Below are 22,733 nucleotides of genomic sequence, written 5' to 3'. Positions count from 1 at the left end.
AATGGGATTTTTTTCTTTCTGATTTGAAATCAAATTCAAAGGAAAAGGGATTGGCAAGGCATGATGTAAAGTTGTAAACAGCATGCAAGAATATACATATATGCCTCTTACTTAAAGGAAATTTTGTTAACTAAGGAATTAATTTTACACCTTACAATGGTTGAATTTTTCCTAAAACTAACTCCATGGGTAACATGGTTGGATAGTGCCGGTGGAGGGCAACATCCTGTATGAGAAGCTCCTGGAGATATATCCCCTCTATGTAGAGTCTGAGTCCCTTTTATGGGCTATGAAATGTTTTATTTTGTAACGATTCATTTGGAACGGATTTTGCAAACTTTCGGAATTTACAAGCTACTTTTTTCTCTTTTGTCTAACTTATATTCTAAGTTGTAATAATGTCGGTGCTGATTACACGTATAGTTTTCTTTTTCCTCACGTAATTTTTTTGATTTTTGATTAATTTTTCTTAAAATCATGTCTTATCGATATTTGAATGAAATAGGGACCTTGTTAAAAAGAATATAAAAATTAACTCTATGGAATGGATTGGTTGATTTGATACTGACTTAGTTTTCCATTTTAATGGAGTATCAATTAGATTAGACTAAATACACTGAATCATTTGAATTAATAAGTTGACATTAATACTTAGACAATTAATCTACGCCTAACATGCAAATGTGGCATATATATGTGACGAGAGGGCAATTTATTTAAAACGTTAGAGACAACATACTTCCAATATGTAAGAATGTATGCGTACCAAATATTAATCAATAATTACCAGGTCAACTATATATAATATGCACGATTATTTAGTAGACACCATCATGATAAAATAGTTTAAAGGTTCGATTACACACTAATACTTTACCATGCTTCTTTGGGCTTTTTCCCCGACTCATGATAAAACTGTGTGATCTTTTTGTCTCCGTCTCGGTAGTCGGTACGTAGGTTTTATATATCGTCTGCGGTCATGCCTTTACTCTATGGTGATCACTATTCATGGTTTCGTTCTTTATCATTGAATGTTCGTAAAACTATAATCCCTATTCTCTCATGTTCATACAAATTTGACGTTTTAGAATTTTTGCATAATTTACAAAAACTGATTTTTTGTAGTTTTTACGTAATTAGCACTAATATTTTGTAAACTTTAAAAATAATCTTTGAAAATATTTGTTTTATTTTTTACTTTTAATGATTTCTAATTAAATAATTTTAATGAAAAATATTAAATTTAAAATTAGTAATCATTGTTTTTTTATTTATGTAAAAACTTCCAAACATCAATTTTAAAAAAATGTAAAGAGTATAAATCATCATCCCACCAACCCATTCCCGGAGCTTCACCACCAATTGTTTAACAATTTAATATAAAAATACTTCTCTTATAATCTATTAGAATAATAGGCGTCACTAGAGTTAGTTAAAAAAAACACGAATCTAATTTTTTGTTTTTAAATGTAGCAATGCATTTGATGTAAAATTAGCAATGAATATTAAAGATTAATATTGGAGATGCATGATGTGAATCTTACAACGGTTGAAAAGTTAAGTTTTAAAAATAGTTCTTATATTAAGTTCTAAAGTTTAGGATCGTTGAAAACTTTTCAAATATAGAATGCTATTGGTTTAGAGAATCTCAGAGATTCAATCTCTCCATTATTAGGCGAACCAGTCCACTCTGTAAAATTAAGAGAAGCAACAGACCGTAGAGTCAATATGTAATGAGATTAACAAATCGTAAATATGTATTCACTGCACTTTTTTTTTTGGGTTCAAATCATCACACACTATTTAGTAGCATATTNTTTTTTTTTTTTTTTTTTTTTTTTTTTTTTTTTTTTTTTTTTTTTTTTTTAATGTATCACAAATGATCAGTACAAACTGGTAGTAACTTGAGACAGATCGTAGCCACCTCTTTGTTGCAATTTATGACCAATTTGTACTTTAAACTAACCTAATCGGAATAGCAGATTGTTGTTTCATTGAAAACCACGTCGCATTCTTTGGGCAGTGACAATAGTAATATTTTACTTTTTAAAATGATGGTGGTATGTAAAAAAATAGTATATATAGATTTAAAACAATAAATTTTAAAATTATGGATGTATCAAAGTTAACTATACAGTATGTGTTTATTATACATACACGTCATTTATACATTAATTAGGAAAACATATATAATTTTTTGGAATAGAAATAATTGATGGGAGTAAGGGCCCACTAATGATGAACATGATCAAACCGAAGACACAGTGATCTTTGAACAAAACTCATTTGTTGATGTTTCGGAAAATCTTGGATTTATTTCAGAGACTGCCACAATAATTGAGGTGTGGACAAAACTCAATTTTGTCATTATGTTTCCTATGTTTCTCATAATTATTGGCAGCTGTACACAGTACACAGACATATATATTTTGGCATCATGTAGAAGAGTGAAATGGGTCACAAAGGCAACACCACGATCTTACCTTCATTTTTGTTGCTAGGTTTTATTAATTTAGTAGAATCTTGGTGTAAATTACTATATAATCGATCATATGGTCTTCTAAACTAAGATGGTATCACATACTAAATCATCATTGAAATCATCCTTTCATTCTTCTGATAAATAACTTGGATTGTTTATAATTTAATAAAATCAAGCTGAAACGAAATCAATATGAGTTATGAAAATAACAATCATATTATTATACCATGGATCAGATGTGATAAAATAGAAAGGCCTATCCTTGAGGTTTGTTGAGTCTATTCCTGATGGGGAAACCTTTTAATGCGCTGGATCTTTAATAATTATATGCTTATGGTGGATCCTATATCACTCTCTATAAATAGTTGTATATGCTTACATAATGTCCCAATGATATAGTTACTGGATTAAATAATTATTATTTGAAGTGTTAGTACAAAAGTTAAGTTGAAGATTACTAATCGTGTTGAATCCGAATTTTTATTTGGTGTGGTTTTTCTTACAGATTTAAATTATTAGTGTTTTCAGTAACAATTTCCAAAATAAATATCATTTAATAACGATTTGGTTAGTACTTACTATTTAGGTTTTGGTTAAATATACTTAATTTTCAAATAATTGGTTTAGGACTAGTTTTCATTTTCGGCTACTTTTAAATTCAGATTCAGTTTTTTTTTTTTTTTTTTTCAGGATATACAAATGAGAGGTTCACATAAATTCTATTAAAATTATTATGAGATCTTTAGTTTGGTTCATATCATCAGAAATCGGTTAATTTTGTTTATAGGATACAAAGAGACCGTCTCTTTTGTCTTTATTTTAGAGACGGTAATCTAATACTATAATTCTGTTCAAGGAGGATCATATATATAGGGTAATAGAGTTTTGGAAAACAAATTGTTTTCTATGCGATCAAGTTTCAACATTTTTAGATGGTTCAACGTTAACTCTAAACATAAAGGAGGAAAGCTACCAATGAAATGGAAAAAGGTCCTTTACAGTTGGCAGATCAAAATTTGCTCATGCACAGGATGAATAGCACATATATGTATATATCATAGGATCAAATCATTTGAAAAATTTGATTTTATGTTTTTGATTTTTATACGTCAAGGTAAGAGTTGTAGATTTTTTGTGTATCATATCAATTTTTTTTTTTCCATGCAAACCCTTAATTAGAGGGAGCCAAATGCGGCGGGGAAATTGGTGAGCCGTATATATCTTAGGTTACACGTCCTTCCATTTGCTCGAGAAATTTCCGATTGCTTAGAATTTAGGAAATTAAGTCAACGTTTCATACAAAAGTTTCATTAGTGCCTTTATGAATTATGATGGCTCAACCGGTATTTAACTAAAATGTAATTTTGTTATTAATGGAAATCCCGGGTCAAACATTTCATAATCTACATGGTAAAAAATCATCTGTTTCAGGAAAAATTATTTGTTTTTAATTAGAGAATCATATTAAATATTTATTGTCATGTAGTAAAAAAAAATTACCAAAACGAAGTACTATATATAAACAATATTTTAACTGAGCTTAGGGGCTTACCGATAATGCTACGAAACTCTTTTACTGATGTTAGGTCAATAGAAAACAGTACAACATTTTATGCTTACTACAAAATTCGGTTAACATATCGACAACTATACTAATCTAGACGATAAGTTAAACTTAGGTCCGCATTACTCCTTTTTAAAATTATGCCTTTCTATGTTTTGTTCTCGGATGGAAAAAGCTACATTTTTTTTTCTTGGACAAAGGAAAAGCTACCTAACAATAGGGCAAGCAAAAAAAATGAATTTTTTTTTCAGTTCAACATCGGATCATCATATCATGTTTTCTTGTACGATTGGCGTGTAACATCTTATAGTGTAGTTATACATCATGTTAGAATTATATTATACCTATAATATAAGAACGGTTAGCTAAACAACAAGGATCATAACTACTAGCTAGAGTCGATTGAAAAAAAAAATACATTTCAAGTTCTCGAGCATAAAACTTGCAATACGTTGAAGCTAGTAGACTCTCAGGTTAACATGACACCTAATCTAATTTTAGTTCTGAAAATTCCTTCGAGGTTTTTTTCAATAATAATAAATTTCATATAAATTAAAATAGTCATATCAAATAGTTATGTTGAGCATACATCACCCTATTATAAAAAACACTAAAAATATAAATGCTTTAATTATAAGACTTCAAATATAAATTAAAATCAAATCATTCATATTTTATTGGCCCCATGGGTAACAACATAATAGCATACATATGATTTAGAAGAAAAGTATACACGATATGAACACGTATATATATGGAGAAACCAATCCCACAGCATGAATGATGTGCACACGTATACACGCACATAGGTATATGAGAGTCTCGAGAGATGTATTATTGATGAAAAATGATGGGAATAAGGGTACTCGAGGGGAAGAGTTTATTGCCAAGTAAGGAAGATTAAGTGTGTTTGATTGGAGAAAGAGTGACGGATTTAACATTCTTTGTCGTGATCTAATTATTCGTCTTTCGTATTCCTTAGCAGCCATCTTCTTCATATATATAGATATTATATATTGTCAAAACTTCATGTTTTTTTGTTGTATTTTAGTATTAATTATTGTATGAAATTTTGGATTACCTCCATAAATTAATCACAACTTACAGAAATATAATGTTAAATTTTGTCTTTAAGTCTTTAAGCATTAAAAATACAAGTATGATTTAGATATAACAAAGTTTATGTATTATTTAACATTTTTGATATCTTTGTATGATTCTGAATAAATCCGTTGAGTGATACCGTTAATTGATTACGTTATATAATTTGTAATTATTAAATTATTTAATTCATTATTTAGATTTGAGATCCAAAAGGGTTACATCTAACTAGTAGACAAATCATTGTGCCAACTATTAAGATGTATATATACAGATATTTTAAAAACAAAATGAACAAGGCTTGCCAAACAAAACAAAAGAAGGAAAGAAGAAGAAGAGAATGAATGAACAAGAAAACATAGATATGTCATGAACGCTTGGTAAGAACATCATGGCAAATTTTAAATGCTAGCTTAACAAAGTACATGCTGTCAAAGAGTCAAGGAATACGAAAACAATATAATAACATATTCCCATTTTTAAAACACCAAGGTCAGGATCAAATAGTATATATATGCTCTAAATAAGTGCACATGGCATGCCTTTACTATTCCTGCAGATTGCAGACCAAATCCTAATATCATTATGATTCGTTTTCTACCATTTGTTGAAATTGACTCGTGCTAGACTTTTTATGTATATTCTCTTTGTAGCCTCTAAATAAATCTATTAATAATTCATCATTATATTTACTGTTATGCCTTCAATTTTCATTAAATCATTTACAAATAATTTAGTCAAATACTCCACTCTCTTAATTCTATAATGTCTTTACAAAAAAATTTAGAGGCATATATAGTGTATGATAACTTAAGCTCCTGAGTCAGATATCCATTCATATGATCACTGATATGATAATATTATGTTACGAATACACATTTTTATGCGGTGTAAGATCTCCACATTTATGAGATACGACACAAAAATATACAGTTGAGTTCACCAAGCCAATACTAATATACAAAAGTAACATAAATCGTATTATCAAACATCTTTCTGCTTTTGACCGCAATATCAATGGAATATATGGGGTGAGAGGCTAGTAAGACTATATAATAAGGCCGTCGCATTGAGGGCCAAAATATGAATTCATACGGAATAAATTCGCGGATGATTTTTTGTTTTATTTCTTAATGTAAAAAAGCCAAATACTGGAATAGAGAAGATACCATATACAACAATATTTATTTGTATTCAAGTGAAATAATGCTATTAGATGCGATACTCGTTGGATTCTACTTTGACTTTATGACCATTGGTGATTGTTTTTCAGTATGCTTTATTTAATTTAACACTTTCATGTTTCGATTTTTTTCTACTTACATCAACATCTATCTTAAAGAAGCACATATTAAGGAAAATATTTGTAACTATCTAATGGGTATTAACTTCAACACACAAAAAATAAAAACAACCAGAGTGGTATTAATTCATGCAATCTATTAATTAATGACTCCAATAGATATGAGAACATTCATTGTATCTCAAAAGCATATTTCAAAACTCTCGCTAAGTTAGTTATTTATATGATTCAAAAGAAATAGTTTTGATTGTGATAAAGAACTAACTTTTGACACATGATATATACATACTCGTACTCTATGCTATATTAAAAAAAAAAAAATAATACATGTAAATTGATCTTAGTGCAGTGATCAATGATAAGTCTAATTATAGAAAACATCATCACACAAAGATCCAATCTCGCTAAAAACAACTAATAGTATTAATAATATGTTTTCAATATAATTTCCTAAAATAAAATTAAAAGTTATAATCAAATAAGTGGACAAAATATTTTGTCCTGTCTTAATTTTGTCATATATATGAAAATAAATTCTTGATTGGAACATAATCTCTAATCATTGTTAGGAAAACAATCAGATGTATGAATGAGAATTTTTTACAACATTAAATAAAAATTAAACATAAATTATATACAGTATATATATCTATAAATATGATTTTTATTTAATTTTGTAAAACGTATAATGCTCGTTTTCCATCTAGGATATATGCTGGAATGAACCAACAAATGTGACTAAAGCATATATAAAACAGCGAACACAAAGCCGATAATAAGGAGCCAAGCCGGCCTTTGTGTAACGCTTGCATTATGTTGATTAAAGATCTAACTGTTATTATATTACAATTATAAACCATGATGGCAGATTGATCATTATTCGCTTAACGATTACTAGCTAGTATCGCCATGACATGCTGCTGAAATGAACCTTAATGATGCCATGGACCCAAACTCACTCTTAGTTAATTAAGGCGGTCATGCGAACTTATTAACTTAATAGGAATATATGCAAGCCATAAAGGGATAAACCTATGTTTAACAAGCTGACAAGAGCAGACACGTCTGATCGAGCTTCTTGACCGTGATCAACCCGGGAATCAAGAATCTTTGGGGAAATACATTTGAATTTTTATAAGAAATAATAAATAAAAAATGATCTGAGAGTCGCAAACGAATAATGAAAGGTAACGTGTTGATAAAATGAAAGCGAAATGTATGTACTTACATATAACGGTAGAGGTATGCATAATGTATATCATCATATAAATATCATGCAGGTTAGTGAAATGATAGATAATTAGAAAGCCATTATAAAAAGGGCCAACAGGCAGAAAAATGTTGATGAAGACAAAAAAAATTATCAAATGCTCGGGATGGTTCTTGATGTGGCACCACGTGTTGCCACGGTTATGTCTCTCTTTGAGGAAATATCTGATTTAATGTATTTATTGATAGCTTTTTGCTGGTTAAAATTATGGATTTGCTACTTATTAAGATTTTAAACACAAGTTACGTACATTCTAGGTTTGAGTTTTTTTGGTTCTAATTTTTTAGAGTATAGTGTTTATTATTTAGTATGTATATTATGGATAAAAAATTCAAACTTTTAAAGTGGCAAAAAATTACAATTCTAAAATATTTGAAATAAAATGACAAATACAAAAAATGATGAGCCAAAAACGACATATTCCGTAAGAGTCCTTTAATTCTTTAATCCATCTTATTTTATATTATCATTACTATAAAGTTATTAATTAGTTTATAAATTTTCAACTCAAAATCTATTGATACTTTAAAGATTAGTCTATATCATTTTAGGTTTTGTTGTTTTTTTATAATGTGATTCCTAACAAAAAAAATTATCAGGTAATTAGATCACAAATGCTCTAGTAACCAGATGTTCATGGTATATGAAACCACGTAAGCTCTATCTTAAAAACACGATTTAACAATGATAATTCAAAACAGGGAAATGAAAACGACACACTTAATATCAGGATGTGTACAAGTCACGAGACAATTCTTAATCTAAGTCTTTATGTCAATTTCTCAATATTATTAGTAAAAAAATAAATAAAATACGTGAAAAAAGGAAAAAAGAATACAGATGAAATTTGTATAATTGACATCAAAAGATTCGGAATGATATAACTTAGAAACATGGGAAATTGTTATCTACAAGTAATAAGCATCTTGTATTCTCGATTGTGATTGGCAACGCAATATATATATATATCAATCTCATAATGCATTGAACTCTATACATTTTTGCTACTAGTTTACAATTTATGTTCTTGTAAAAGAGATTTAAGTTTATAAATAATTAAACTCAAAAGAAAAATGTTATGTTTATTAACCGGTATTCATGATTGACAATTTTTTTTTTAATAAATTTACTGCGTGTGACTTTAAAACTTTACTAAAACCACATATACGAAAGAATAGACTCACCAATTGACGAAAGACTCACAAAAAAACTTTGGAGAAATAATCGTATAGAATAATTTATGATGCTTTAATATACTTTCTTTCATTGTCAGAATAAAGCGAGACATCGTAATTTTATGGATCACCAAATGGCATCTTTTTTTGTTTTCTTTCTCTCAATAAAAAGCCACTTTCTCGTTGTTTTTTTTTCTCGTTAATTTCACTTTTTCATTGTTATTATCTTTTTTTTCCCCAAAGATATACATATTCATGATTTAACCTACCAGATATACATCAATATAGATAATTAGAAAAGATAAATGTTTTGTCTTCTTGATGATACGTTGTTCAACGAATTAAAAATACTAGTATGTTACATGTTATAAACTGGTATTACTAACTATGTATAATTTCATTTTTACAAACGGGGGCCAAGTTATGGACACAGATAAGCTGAAACCTATTTTGTTTACTAACATTAAGGGTTTTCTATATAGTTTCCACTATAGCAATATTCCCCATATACAATAATAGGTATATGTATACACCAATCATTAGTGTAATTTAAGTAGACGTGTAAGTTGGGATGCTTATAAGTCCGACACCTGGATAACGTGCGCAAGTATAATTCACAAAATAATATAGGTGTTTGTAATTAATCAGTGTAAGTGACATTTCATATGTTTTTGTATATTGGAAAATAAAACACATAAATAATTAGAGATATTTATAAGAACTACATCTTTCTAGTTTATTGTTTCAAAACTCTAGTTTCTTTTTAAAAAATGAAACTAACAAAAAATAGATAATAGTTCATGATTTGAGATCCCTTCTTAAACGTTTATTAACTATTTCACTAAACAAAATTAGTAAGTTTATTTTCTATTTTTTTCAAAAGATTCTGGCATAACAAAAGTTTTGAGACAATTTTATACAGTGTATAATACTAGCAGCGAGAAGAGATAGGGAGAGAAAATATTGTTGATGAAAGAGGGGCAAGTTTGATTGGGGGAGGTTGAAGAAGCGTGTGATCGAGAACTTTGAGCTTATGATTAATTTTTTTTTTTTTTTGTTCTGCCGCCGCAATGCTATTGGACTTATTCATAGTTTCCTTTACGATAACAAAAAAAATTAGAGTAATAAAAATATATGTGGTCAATTTAAATCTTCAGGTTTTCCATCATAATCACATGATCATGATATATATATATATATAGCCAACTGTAATTGCAACATGTATTCATATACCCTCTTACATATGCGGGGTTCGAACGTCAAATTACAATTGAAGTCAAATTATATTGCGATCTGTGTAGTAATATTATACTAAGACGAAAAATATTACATTAGATGCATGCATTTATTGGAACCTTTCATAAATATATATAAATATATATAAGCGGAACTTATATACTTAACAGAAATTCCTTTAAATACCACTAAAAAGTTTTTTTTCCAAAAATATCATATTTTAGTTTTTTTTCCAAAAATACCACAAAATATTTTTTTTCTAAAATTACCACAAACACAAAAAATTGATTTTTAATGATGTAGATTTTTTTTTTATGTTTGGATTGACACATTTAATTTTAGGGTATAGTTTTTAGGGGCAGGGTTTAGTATTTAAAATTTAGGAATTAGTTTTTAGTATTAGAAATTTAGTTCAATTATGTAGTATTTTTGGAAAAAAGTACATTTTAGTGGTATTTTTGGAGAAAAAACTAACTTGTGGTATTTTTGGAATAAAAACATATTTTAGTGGTATTTATGACTATTGTCCTATACTTAAAGCTAATATAGTTGTGTATTAATTGCTTGATATTTCCAAAAACATTCTTCTGAAAAAATCATTAGTCTTAGTATAATATTAATGAAAATAAGATGGAACTTAATTGAGATATTAGTTAAAGAGTATACTGCAATAATTTTAATATTTTTCTGGTGTACAAATTAAGTTATTCATCGCTCATTTTGTTTTGGATTTAAAACTCATGACTTTGACAAAGTACCACAAGATATATTTAGAGTTCACGTAAAAAAGAGATTACTGATAGATGACTTAAACAAACTGACCATTTCATCCCATGTGTTGAATCATCTCACTTGCCATGGTTCACAAATCTTGCATTCTGATCTTATGATAGGATGTATCAACTGCATCGAGCATCAATCAATCATCCATGAACAACTGAAAACATCAAAGTCTTATTAATTTTGTTATTATTATTTGATGAAACATCAAGGTATCTAAATGCACTATCAATTGGTTGATTTCTTCATTCTACGAGGAAGTACATTTAAAGCATTTTGTAAAGTAACAAGTAAGGTTTTTTTAGCGCCAAACTTAAAAAGATAATGGTGCATATATATACTAGTATAATATTTTGTATTCTAGTATTATGTTTATATATAGAGTTTGTATTCAATCAACTGTTTGTATTATATATGAAGATATGTCAGGCAAAACTAACTAACAAAAATGTTTCAAACGTCCTTAATAGTTTCTTAAAGATACTTTATCGTATATGTGGATTAATTAGTTCCACGAAATAAACTCTTATCACAAGTAAATTATATGACAGTTCGTATCAATAATTAGCTTATGTTTGTCTCGTATTGCAACCATAAAAAGATGAATTTCATATAAATCATTTAAGGAGAGAGAGATGGGAGAACGTTAACGTGGATAGCATAAGGTCCATCCATGCATCGATAGCCTATCTCAAAACTCTAGAGCTAGCCCTAGCTATATAATAAATACATACCCACTCTATAGATAATGTGTATTATTTGTGTATGTATATTTGTGTGTGTCTTTCGCCTAAGCCTATGGCATTTGAAAGCTATAGACCAACCGAAGAGAGGTAAAGGAGAAGAAGAAATCTAATAAAGTTAAAAAGGAGAAATAAAAGAGAGACATCACTTCTTAGATATTGTTTTCGCTTTTCGAACTTCAACCTCATGGGACCACTAACGAATCTTTTGTTATTTTTAAGTTTTTTTTTTCACTTATTAACTTTTCTTAATTGAGAAATTTACTCAATCTCTCGGGGTCGGGTTACTTTTATCCATATGTACTAGTATGATTTTTCTTTTCCTTACAATCAATCGAAACGGTACCTTTTTCTTTCTTTGGGATTGTGTCCCCAACCTTATTTCGATTCGTGTCTATAAGAATTAGAATTACTAAGAAAATATATATAGATTTATCATATATCTTGTACAAAAATACAAAACATATTATATCTAAGTATCCACCAAAGCGGTATGATAAAATATACTAAAGTAAATATATATCTATATATATTTAATTTGTATAACTACCAACCAATAGAATGACACACGAATATTAATTACACAAGGAAACACAATTACTAATAACTTTGTCAAACGATTATGACATATATGTGTCCGGATCCATCCGAAATCCCCTCAAAGATAAATAAATTATAAATAAAAATGGCGACTAATAAGTGTTACTAAACTAGGTTATCCTATACGAAGATCAAGGAGAAAAAAAAATGAGTCAAAGATCTTCAAACTTAAGCATATTCCTTAGCTGAAACTAATTAAGATACCATTGCGACAAAAATAAAAATAAAAAAGTAATGATGAGTAATTTACAAGCTTCACTCATACTATAATAAAACTGAAAGGAAAAAACACTAAATTCAGACGTTTCGGGTTACTGGACAACGTGGACTACATAGACATGCGTACACATTTTGATTAGGTTGTGACCAATCATATAATCGACTATATGGTTCCGGTAAGTTTCCTGACAAGCTTCATCTGCATTATATGATTTTGTTCCAAATAAACAATAATTCTGACATTTGCTTTCAGATGCTAAGAAGTCTAAAAAAGATGGAATTGAGTGGCTCTACTAGTTTGGAAGAACTTCCTGACCTTTCAGAAGCATTAAATTTGGATCATTTGGATATGCAGAATTGCCGCAGTTTGCTCAAGCTTCCTTCGTCTATCTGGAAACTTAGTCGGTTAACTTTCTTACACCTTTACGGCTGCAAAAATTTAGAGCCTCTTCCAGCAAACTACGCATTGGATTCTCTAAGTTACCTCAACATTGGCGAATGCTCAAAAAATGTAGTTACCCAGAGATTTCTAATGAAATTAAAAAACTCAGTGTGTCCTTTACCCCGATACCAGCAATGCCTCCATCAGTTGAGCATTGGAGTTGCCTTCGTACTTTGGAAATGATTGGTTGTGGAAACGTTACAGAATTTCCACGTGTGCCGTATACCGTCTCTAAGTTACATCTGCACTTATCAGGAATTAAAGAAATTCCTCCATGGATCTCGGATCTCTATGGTCTGAAAGAGTTGTCGATGGCATTTTGCACGGAGCTACGATAGATCTCGCCAAACATTTGTGAGCTAGGACAACTCGAGTCACTTAATTTTAAAGGCTGCTACAATGTAAGGGAATTCCCTGCAGAAATCTTCCAGAGCTTCTCTATATGGCATGAGTTGGAGTTGACATTGGTCAACATTGTCGAGGACAGTTTGCCTACTTATACACCTGAGACGACTGAAGATTTCCCCTTAAGGTTGTATATGAGTGAGAATGACTTCGTCAGTATTCCAGATTTCGTCGTTCAGCAGGTAAAATTCCTTCATATCAGAGACTGCAGAGAACTTGTGTCACTGCCAGAGCCTCCTGGCTCGCTGTCACAGTTGTATGCGGATAATTGTGTGTCTCTTGAAAGGTTATCTCAGTCTTCTCGTTCATCTCACAATCCAAAGCTCATTCTCAAGTTCATCAACTGTTCAGAACTGGATCAAGAATCACGTAAACTAGTCATCCAACAATGGGCCTGTGGATATGCGGTCCTACCTGGTAGTGAAGTGCCCGACTACTTTACTCACCAAGCTAGAATAAGTTCTCTAACCATCCTTTTAAGCCAGGGGAACTCATATGGATCCTTGAGATTCAAGGCTTGTGTTGTTCTCCCCCATGAGATGAGCTCGATGATGGGACGTTTCGTCGTTTCCAAATATCATGCTACGTGAGAGGCAGACATTCCACCACCGTGTATAAATGGCCAGAGATAGATGTGGATGATTCAGATGATCGGCTTCTGGAGAACCATCTGTTTATACTCAACTCATATTTCATGCTTGAGGAAGACAACATCCCCGAAAGTGAGATGCTTTTTGATTTTAGATGCTTGGAAATGAAAGAATATCCAGACACCATATCCTCCAATATATTGGGATGTGGTGTACAACTCTTGGAGCCTTGTTCCTGTGAATATGACTCAGACGCTCACCCTGAGCTGTCAACTACTTCGCTCGAGGAGGAAGTTGAATGCAACAACAACAGCATTGCAGAGACAAAGGGAAGCAATAAACGAGAGCGGTCAAGTGTTGCAGACGGACTAGAGAGGACAAGCAAGAATCTGAGAATTACCAACTGAGAAAGATTGGGGAAAAAATCTGAAGTCACCAACATTTACTCTTCATGTGTGTGTATGAATATCTTTAAAATTGATGTTATTTGTGACTCTAATTTGGTTCATTAACTTCTTTAGTCACCAAGATGCAGACGATATAGAGTTTATGTCAATCTGCTAATCTTGAGCATCATCCAACAATCCTCATTACATGCATTCACCCACCAATGCAGACGATTGAATTTAAACATCATGTTGTCTTGGACCGACAAGATAATAGAGTCTAATTAATCTTTGGATTACTTTTTAGACAAGCCTTTATATTTAAATGAAGTTGCAAAACTTGCTGGAGATCTTCCTCTAGGTCTCAGCATTTTAGGTGCATCTTTGCGAGGGATGAGCAAGGAGGAGTGGATAAAAGCTCTACCAAGGCTTAGAACCAGTCTAAATGGAAAAATCGAGAAAGTACTAGAAGTATGCTATGATGGGTTAGATGAGGAAGATAAGGCTATCTTTCTTCACAATGCTTGTTTGTTCAATGGCGAAAAGGTTGATCGTGTGAAGCAATTACTTGCCAAGAGGGCATTGGATGCAGAATTTGGACTTAAAGTCCTTGTTGACAGATCTCTTATACATATTTGTGCTGATAGATATATAGTAATGCATTGTTTGCTACAACAATTGGTAAAGAAATTACTCGGGATCAATGTCTTAATGACCCCAGGACACGTAAGTTTCTAGTTGATGCTTTGGAGATTTCAGATGTACTAGCAGATGAAACCGTAAGCGTTAGCACATGTCCTACTCATCACAAAGTCCACTTTAGCTAATGCATGAACTAACTGCGTTCTTTCTTTGGGTATATATATGCAGGGTACAGAAATTGTTTTAGGAATATCATTAGATATGTCTGAAATTGAGGATCAAGTGTATATAAGTGAAAATGCCTTTAAGAAAATGCCTAATCTCCAATTCTTGAGGCTATACAAGAATTTTCTAGATGATGCAGTCAAGTTGTACTTACCTCAGGGCTTGGATTATCTACCACGTAAACTTAGATTACTACATTGGGATTCGTACCCGATAAAATGTATGCCCTCTAAGTTTTGTCTGGAATATCTTGTCGAACTTACTATGCGAGAGAGCAAGCTTGAGAAACTTTGGGAAGGTATTCAGGTATGCTTATCATATCAAAGTCTTCTCCTCTTAAAAATTTATCGATCTCTGTATATTTCATGTGGTTTGTGTATATGTTTCCAGCCACTGACAAGTCTCAAGTATATGGATTTGAGCGCATCCACAAACATTGAAGATATCCCAAACCTCTTAAGAGCAACAAATCTGGAGAAGTTGTACCTTCGGTCCTGCGAAAATATGGTCACAGTCCCTTCTTCTGCTATACAAAATCTTGATAAGCTCAAAGTCTTAGACATGTCTTGTTGCATAAAACTGAAGAATCTTCCAACCAACATCAACTTGGAATCACTCAGCGTCTTAAATCTGAGAGGATGCTCAAGGCTGAAGACATTTCCTCTGATCTCAACACATATTCAATTCATGTCTCTTGGGGAAACTGCGATAGAGAAAGTGCCTTCATTAATCAAATTATGTTCTCGTCTTGTCTCAATGGAAATGGCGGGGTGTAAGAACCTTAAAATATTAACATCTTTCCCTACAAGTATGGAGATCGTGGACATATCCTGGACAGGAGTCGAGGTAATAGATCTAGAGCACATGCATATTGAGCATATGCGTAAGCCGTACGTTTGTGTATTTGAAAACCGTTGTTATAGTCCTATTTTGAGATAAATTTCTTTGTACGTCGAATTAGCTTTGTTAAATTTGTGTACACAAAACACGTCTTTCATTAATTCACAAACAAACCATACTAAAATCTTTGGTTGTTAGACTCTTTTTTCACATGGAGTCATCATTTTGTGTCCGGAAATTGGATTTCTTCAATAAGAGATTTACGAAAAAAGCAACCAATTAAAAGATCTTAATCCAGCCACGTAGACTGACACGTGGCATCACATAGTTTGACTAATCATTTAATAGTTTTTGACTCTTTTTAACTTTTTAAGGCTCGGGCTTCGGAATTTGCCCCCAACTCGGAACGAAGCAGCTGATGATGCTAAACGAGAAAGAACGGAGGAGGAGATAAGTTTCGAAAGAGTTTCCAATTATCATGTTCAAGTATTGGTTGATCCTTTGTTATCGGCCATTCTCTTCCTTCGGAATTGGTTTTGCTTGGTGGTCCTCTCTCGATTTTTACTCTTTTTTTTTGTTTCTTTAAAGCTTGAAGAAGGGTTTCTATTTTTTTTCAATTGGTTATGTGTTTAATTTATGGTTTGGTATTTTTTTGTTTTTACTCCTTAAATCATGTGCGATGAATTCGAATCGTTGGTTTTGAATATTACTATAGTTAGAGTTTTGCTATAGAAAATAGGCTCAAGTTTTTGGAAAAGTTTTGTTTTAGTGGAGAATCAAGTTGTGATTGCTTTGTCTTTTCTCATTTGTTTTTTTTTCAACCGTAGAGTGACTGCATAGTAGTGTTCTTTTGTTGTTGACAAAATCTGTTGAGCCATTTGAAATCTCTCTCTAGTAATAATGGCATTAGCCTTTTATCTGCTCGATTTTGAAGAATCTCTGATTCTAGGCTGGGAAGTTGTATGGTGTTGTTCATCCCATGGGTTAGCGTTCAACTATACTGGGTTAGTTAGTTAGTTAGTTAACATCCATGGATTGACATTCCTACTTGATATGAAAAGGTTGGTTGCCTTGCTTCTTCTTTTGTTAGCTGCTCTTCTACTTTATTATCAGTTGCTTTGATTTTTTAGGTCTTGATTTAGTTGACAATGAGAGCTATGCTAGAGACTAGAGTCATGTACATATAGATTTATTGTATTTTTGACCATTGAAGGTATGTTAAAGCCCCTTAAGATTATATTAACACATAATTATGGATGTGTTTTATATTCTGACCAATTCTCTGAAACAACCAAATCAGCTTTAGTTAATCTTTACATTCTTTTCTCCCTAGTAAGATCTGATTTTTTTATGATTACCTTTATGTTTCTTAATTGTTTGACTTTTCAGAAGTTTCGTAATACCTTCCAAGATGATACTTGCTATAATCTCATAATAAGCCACCAGCTTGTGGGAAATCTCCAAGAAATAATGGAGATGAAGGGTTTGACTTTTAACAAGATTATTCACTCAATGATATAGAGATGGTGAGTTTCATGGTTTCTCCTGGCAGATTCTGCTAAATATCAAACAAGAAAAACGGAAAAAGAAATATTGATATGAGATTTGATTATCTATTCATTCTCTTACAAACTTTTTTTTTGTTCTTTTCTTAGTTGAAAGAAGCTAGACTTTGGTTTTGCTTTTGGATTGTCTGGTTCTCGTGCTTAGATTCCATCATCCATCATGTCTGCTTCTTTGTCTTCTTCTTTATTGTCCCCTACTCAACTGAGATACGATGTCTTTCCAAGCTTCAGTGGTCAAGATGTCCGTCGAAACTTTCTCAGCCACTTGCTCGGTGAATTTAATCGCAAAGGAATCAACACATTTGTAGATAATCAAATCAGGAGGACCGAGTCCATCGGCCCTGAGCTTGTACAAGCTATAAGAGCATCGAGGATTGGGATCGTCATCCTCACGAAGAACTACGCTTCTTCACGTTGGTGCTTAGATGAGTTGTCGGAGATTATGGAATGCAGAACTACTACAGGTCTAAAGGTGATGCCAATTTTCTACGAAATGAATCCATCTGATGTTAGAAGACAACGTGGAGATTTTGGGGAGGGTTTCGAGAGAACTTGTGTGGGGAAAACAGAGGAGCAGAAGCAGAAATGGAGGCAAGGTTTGACTGATGTTGCCAACATAAGCGGCCAGCATTCACATAATTGGTTAGTACTCTTCTCTCCACTCGTGTTACATATTCCATGTGGATCAGTTTTGTTAGTATTATAAGACTTCTTCATTTGCTATCTTGAATTTTTGGAAAATATTTGCATCAATGTTGATTGAATGTGTAGTTGATAGGTAATAACTATCTACATTATCTGTCACATAGGATGATGCAACTTATAATCGTGTGTGAATATCGAAATTATATAAGAAAAGACATAGTTGTTCTAAGGTAAAAAGTTAAAATCTATTACACCTAACTAATTTCTCTGTATGTGTATCAAATTCTTGTTCCAAGTTTGATAAAGGAACGATATTTCTCCTGTTAGGGATAGCGAAGCTGCTATGATGTTAAAAATTGCTACATACGTTACTAACATGTTGAACTCCACACCGTCGAGGGATTTTGATCATTTAGTTGGAATGGAACCTCATATAGCAAAGATGAATTCTTTGTTACGTATGGAATCTAATGAAGTGAGGGTCGTAGGGATTTGGGGTCCTGCAGGAATTAGGAAAACCACAATTGCTAGAGCGTTATACGATTTAGTTTTCAGCGACTTTCAGCTCAGTGTTTTTATGGAGAATGTCAAAGGAAACTACAGCTCGAAGTTTCAGTTGCAAGAATAATTTCTTTCTGAAATCCTCAACCTCAAGGATATGAGGATAAATTATTTAGGTGTGGCAAAGGAGAGGCTCAACTCCTGGAAAGTGTTCATTGTTCTTGATGATGTTGATAAACTAGAACAACTAGAAGCTGTAGCAAATGAACTGATGTGGTTTGGCACTGGAAGTAGGATCATCGTGACCACTGAGAATAAATACCTTTTCAAGAGACATGATATCAAACATATTTATGAGGTGAGTTCACCGTCTGGCAATGAAGGTCATGAAAGTCGTGAGTTGTTCCTAGAGGAGAAAGCCTTTAGAGGTATGGACAATCTCCAATTTCTAAGATTCTATAAACAATGGTGGTCCGACAAGGCCACGCTGCATTTACATGAAGATTTGGATTGTTTGCCTCTACCTCGTAAACTCAAGTTACTTCACTGGGAATCATGTCCTATGAAAAGTTTGTCTTTTCCATTACGTTCAAAATGTCTTATTGAAATTAAGATGAAAGAGAGCAAACTAAAGAAGCTTTGGGAAGGAGTTCCAGTAAGTTTCTTGACAATGCATGATATGAGTTTATTCCAAATAACAACAATTTTGTAATTTGTTCCCTGGATTTGATTCCAGATGCTTAGAAGCCTAAAAAAGATGGAATTGAGTCGCTCTACGAGCTTGGAAGAACTTCCTAATCTTTCAGAAGCAGTTAATTTGCAGCATTTGGATATGAGGGATTGTCACAGTTTGCTCAAGCTTCCTCCCTCTATCTAGACACTTACTATGTTGGATTTATTAGACCTTCAAGCCTGCAGAAATTTAGAGCCTCTTCCAGCAAACTACGCTTTGGAGTCTCTAAGTTACCTCAACGTTAGCTACTACCCAAAACTCAAAAGTTTTCCAGAGATTTCTAGTGACATTGAACATCTTAATGTGTCCTTACCATGTTACCACAAGTGTCTCCATATCTTAACCTTTGGGATTTTCTTCATACATTGGATTTGACTGGTTGTGAAAATGTTACAGAGTTTCCACTTGTTCCGTACACGGTCTCTGAGTTACATTTGGATTCAACAGGAATACGAGAAGTTCCTCCATGGATCTCTGATCTCTATAGGCTCACACAGTTAACAATGTCATATTGTATGAAGCTTCGAAAGATCTCGCCAAGAATTTGTGAGTTACGAATGCTCCAGTTACTTCAGTTTACAGGCTGCATAAATGTAAAATACTTCCCAGCAGAAATCTTCCATAGCTTCTACTTGTGGCATGAGTTTAATTTGACGTTGGACTACATTGACAAGAACAGCTCACCTACATTTACGTCTGAGGAGACCCACGATTTCCCCTTACACTTGAGTTTGTTTGGGAACGGTTTTGAGAGTATTACACATCATGTTGTACGGTAGGTTCATTACCTTGACCTTACAAACTGCATAGATCTATGATGGCTGCCAGAGCTTCCGGGCTCTCTGTCAGAACTGCACGCAGATAATTGTGCGTCTCTTGAAAGTTTGTCTCCCCCCTATGGCTCATCTCACGATCCAAAGCTCATTCTCAAGTTCATCAACTGTTGGAACCTGGACCAACAAGCGCGTAAACTAATCATTGAGAAATGGGCTTGTGGATATGCGGTCCTACCTCATAGTAACGTGCCCGACTACTTTTCTCATCAAGCTAGAAGAAGTTCTCGAACTGTTCATTTAAACCGGAGGAAGTCATATGGATCGTTGAGATTTAAGGCTTGCGTTGTGCTCCACCGGAGAGACGAGCTTGATGTTGTGCCTTATAGTAATTTCCAAATATCTTGTTACGTGAGAGGCAGACGCTCTATCACTGTGTATAAATGGCCAGAGATATATGCACATTGTCAGCTTTGTGGTAACCATATGTTTATACTCAACTCTTATTTCACGCTGGAGGAAGACAACATCCCCGAAAGGAAAATGCGTTTTGAGTTCAAATGCTTGGAGAAGAAAAACTATCCGGAAACTGTAACACCCAAAATATTGGGGTGTGGTGTAAAACTCTTAAAGCCTTGTTCCTCTAAGTATGACTCGAAAGCTCACCCCGAGCTATCATCTCTTCCACTCGAGGACAATGAAGGCAACAACAACAACGTTGGAAAGTCAAGTAGAAGAAAGAAACGAGAATGGTCAAGTGTTGCAGAAGGACCTGAGAGAACAAGCAAGAATTTGAGGATTTGATGGTGAGTAGAACTCTAAAGACACCATTACATTGATGTTAGGTATGAATATCCTTTCTGATTCTAATTTGAACAGCAAACACTGGAGGTGCTAATAATCAAGCTCCTGCTTTTTTTTTCCCCCTTTTGTAAAGGATTCACTAATACATTAGTGATTAACCAAATATTAAAGTGTTGAGAAAACTGATGTTGTTTTTTTTTTCTTTTAACACAGAAAAATAATAATATAGATTTGTTTTAATGTACTAAAATGATAAATTCAAACAAAAGTCATTTGTATCCCGGCGATGACAAAACACACTACACAAAATTGGTTGTGGACATGATAACGCATTGCAGACATAATGGATTGTAATAAAGATACTATCCCAGAATTGTTAAAATTTGGTATCTTCTTCCTTGGTATAAAATTTATGCTAGTTCATTAGTGGGTTTTTGTAGAGGTATAGTCTCAGGTTTTTTTCTAAATATATTCATGAGTTTTCACATTATTACAGTAAGGAGTTGATAAGTTGAAAGTAAACTCAACCAAGGCTATATCCTTGTAGCCAGTCCACCGTAAGTTAGATCATGAACCACATTGAAGAGAAAACATTCAATTTGTTAAAGTGGAACCTTGCAAACAAAACACCACTAGTAAGACTTGAGCAATTGTTTTACATAAAGAATATTTAACCCATATCTAAAGTTGGATGGGAACTTCGGGGAAACATCCCCTGCAGTGTGTATTGGCATTAAGTCTCACAATTTTATTTAATCAAACCGATGTGGTTTTCTAAGTAAATGCACGTTCTCACTTATTGGAAGTATATTTTCTTAGTACCTTATTTTGTCTTTTCAGGACGTGTATTGAGAAGTAAATGGTCTAGCGAAGCCAGCTCGCTTGACTCATACATTTACTGTCATTATTCATTGGACTCAACTTCCCTTATTACAAAATGAAATGACGATCTTATCTGAATTATCGTGTCAAATCTTATCTCACTAGTCAAAGTGAACATGTGTCCTCCCTTTGCAAGCGGTAGATCTTGACAAAGTAATAATTAAGATCATGTATTTGGATCTATCGCTAATTAACAGCTTCTTTTAATCAAAATTCATCCATTGGTTGCATCTGGTCACTAGTTGCAATAAATCATCTTTTATTTACAAGCCCATAAATAAGTACTTTTTTCCTTGGTTGCATATGGTCACTAGTTGTAAGAAGAAAAAACAAATACAGTTTTGGAAAATTTAGCTAGAAAAAATATTCTTTTATTCAACAGACTTTCACAGTTCTTGAAGTATATAGAGGGTGGTCGTCAATTTGCAGAAACATCCATCAAACCCAAAGCAGAAAAGAAATGGAAGAGAGTAATAGGCATCTACATCCTGCTGCTTTATATACAAAAGGATGTCGTTTGGCTCATCCGACTCTTCCTCACACCCTTTTCCCTAAACTCAGCAAAAACAATAAGTCCAATTGCTTTACATGTGGGAAACAAGTATCCACCTCTTCTCGGGGTTTCCATTACCACTGCACCATATGCCAAGTGGATTTCCACGAAGAATGTGTAAATATTCCTAGAAAAATATTACATCCTTTTCACCTCCAACACCCTCTCTTTTTAACCTATGGAAAGCATGAAAATATCATCGACGGCAGCAATATAAGCGACCAAGGCCCTTATGAAGACCAAGGCACATCTGCAGATCCTGGTAAGTCTGGAT

At 32.7% G+C, this 22,733-nt stretch overlaps 3 protein-coding genes across 3 annotated transcripts; all 3 read left to right on the top strand.

Annotated features, from left to right (window-relative positions):
* LOC104727699 (putative disease resistance protein At4g11170) lies at positions 14,690-16,102 on the top strand. Its single transcript, XM_019231776.1, has 3 exons — positions 14,690-15,022; positions 15,167-15,469; positions 15,554-16,102. The coding sequence occupies exons 1-3, from the start codon at positions 14,690-14,692 to the stop codon at positions 16,100-16,102; spliced, it is 1,185 nt and encodes a 394-aa protein (XP_019087321.1).
* On the top strand, positions 16,424-21,112 carry LOC104722036 (putative disease resistance protein At4g11170). Its single transcript, XM_010440139.2, has 3 exons — positions 16,424-17,529; positions 17,659-18,210; positions 18,541-21,112. Exons 2-3 carry the CDS (start codon positions 17,729-17,731, stop codon positions 18,839-18,841), a joined length of 783 nt encoding a protein of 260 aa, XP_010438441.1. The 5' UTR covers positions 16,424-17,529; positions 17,659-17,728; the 3' UTR covers positions 18,842-21,112.
* On the top strand, positions 18,872-21,024 carry LOC104727698 (disease resistance protein RML1B-like). The gene is made up of 4 exons (XM_010446780.1): positions 18,872-19,369; positions 19,451-19,562; positions 19,844-20,200; positions 20,276-21,024. The coding sequence occupies exons 1-4, from the start codon at positions 18,872-18,874 to the stop codon at positions 21,022-21,024; spliced, it is 1,716 nt and encodes a 571-aa protein (XP_010445082.1).

Source organism: Camelina sativa, chromosome 11 (assembly GCF_000633955.1).
Source record: "Camelina sativa cultivar DH55 chromosome 11, Cs, whole genome shotgun sequence".
Taxonomy (NCBI): Eukaryota; Viridiplantae; Streptophyta; class Magnoliopsida; order Brassicales; family Brassicaceae; genus Camelina; species Camelina sativa.
Note: the sequence above shows the minus strand (reverse complement) of the source record. Positions and strands in the feature narration are given on the sequence as shown.

Bases quoted from the DNA above. Each gene is read 5' to 3' on its own strand.
- LOC104727699 (XM_019231776.1), top strand. From the start codon at position 14,690: ATGAGCAAGGAGGAGTGGATAAAAGCTCTACCAAGGCTTAGAACCAGT. The intron at 15,023-15,166 runs GTAAGTTTCTAG...ATATATATGCAG, and splicing joins TCTTAATGACCCCAGGACAC to GGTACAGAAATTGTTTTAGG. The intron at 15,470-15,553 runs GTATGCTTATCA...ATATGTTTCCAG, and splicing joins AACTTTGGGAAGGTATTCAG to CCACTGACAAGTCTCAAGTA.
- LOC104722036 (XM_010440139.2), top strand. From the start codon at position 17,729: ATGTCTGCTTCTTTGTCTTCTTCTTTATTGTCCCCTACTCAACTGAGA. The intron at 18,211-18,540 runs GTTAGTACTCTT...TTCTCCTGTTAG, and splicing joins GGCCAGCATTCACATAATTG to GGATAGCGAAGCTGCTATGA.
- LOC104727698 (XM_010446780.1), top strand. From the start codon at position 18,872: ATGAGGATAAATTATTTAGGTGTGGCAAAGGAGAGGCTCAACTCCTGG. The intron at 19,370-19,450 runs GTAAGTTTCTTG...ATTTGATTCCAG, and splicing joins AGCTTTGGGAAGGAGTTCCA to ATGCTTAGAAGCCTAAAAAA. The intron at 19,563-19,843 runs GTTTGCTCAAGC...AAAATGTTACAG, and splicing joins GGATATGAGGGATTGTCACA to AGTTTCCACTTGTTCCGTAC.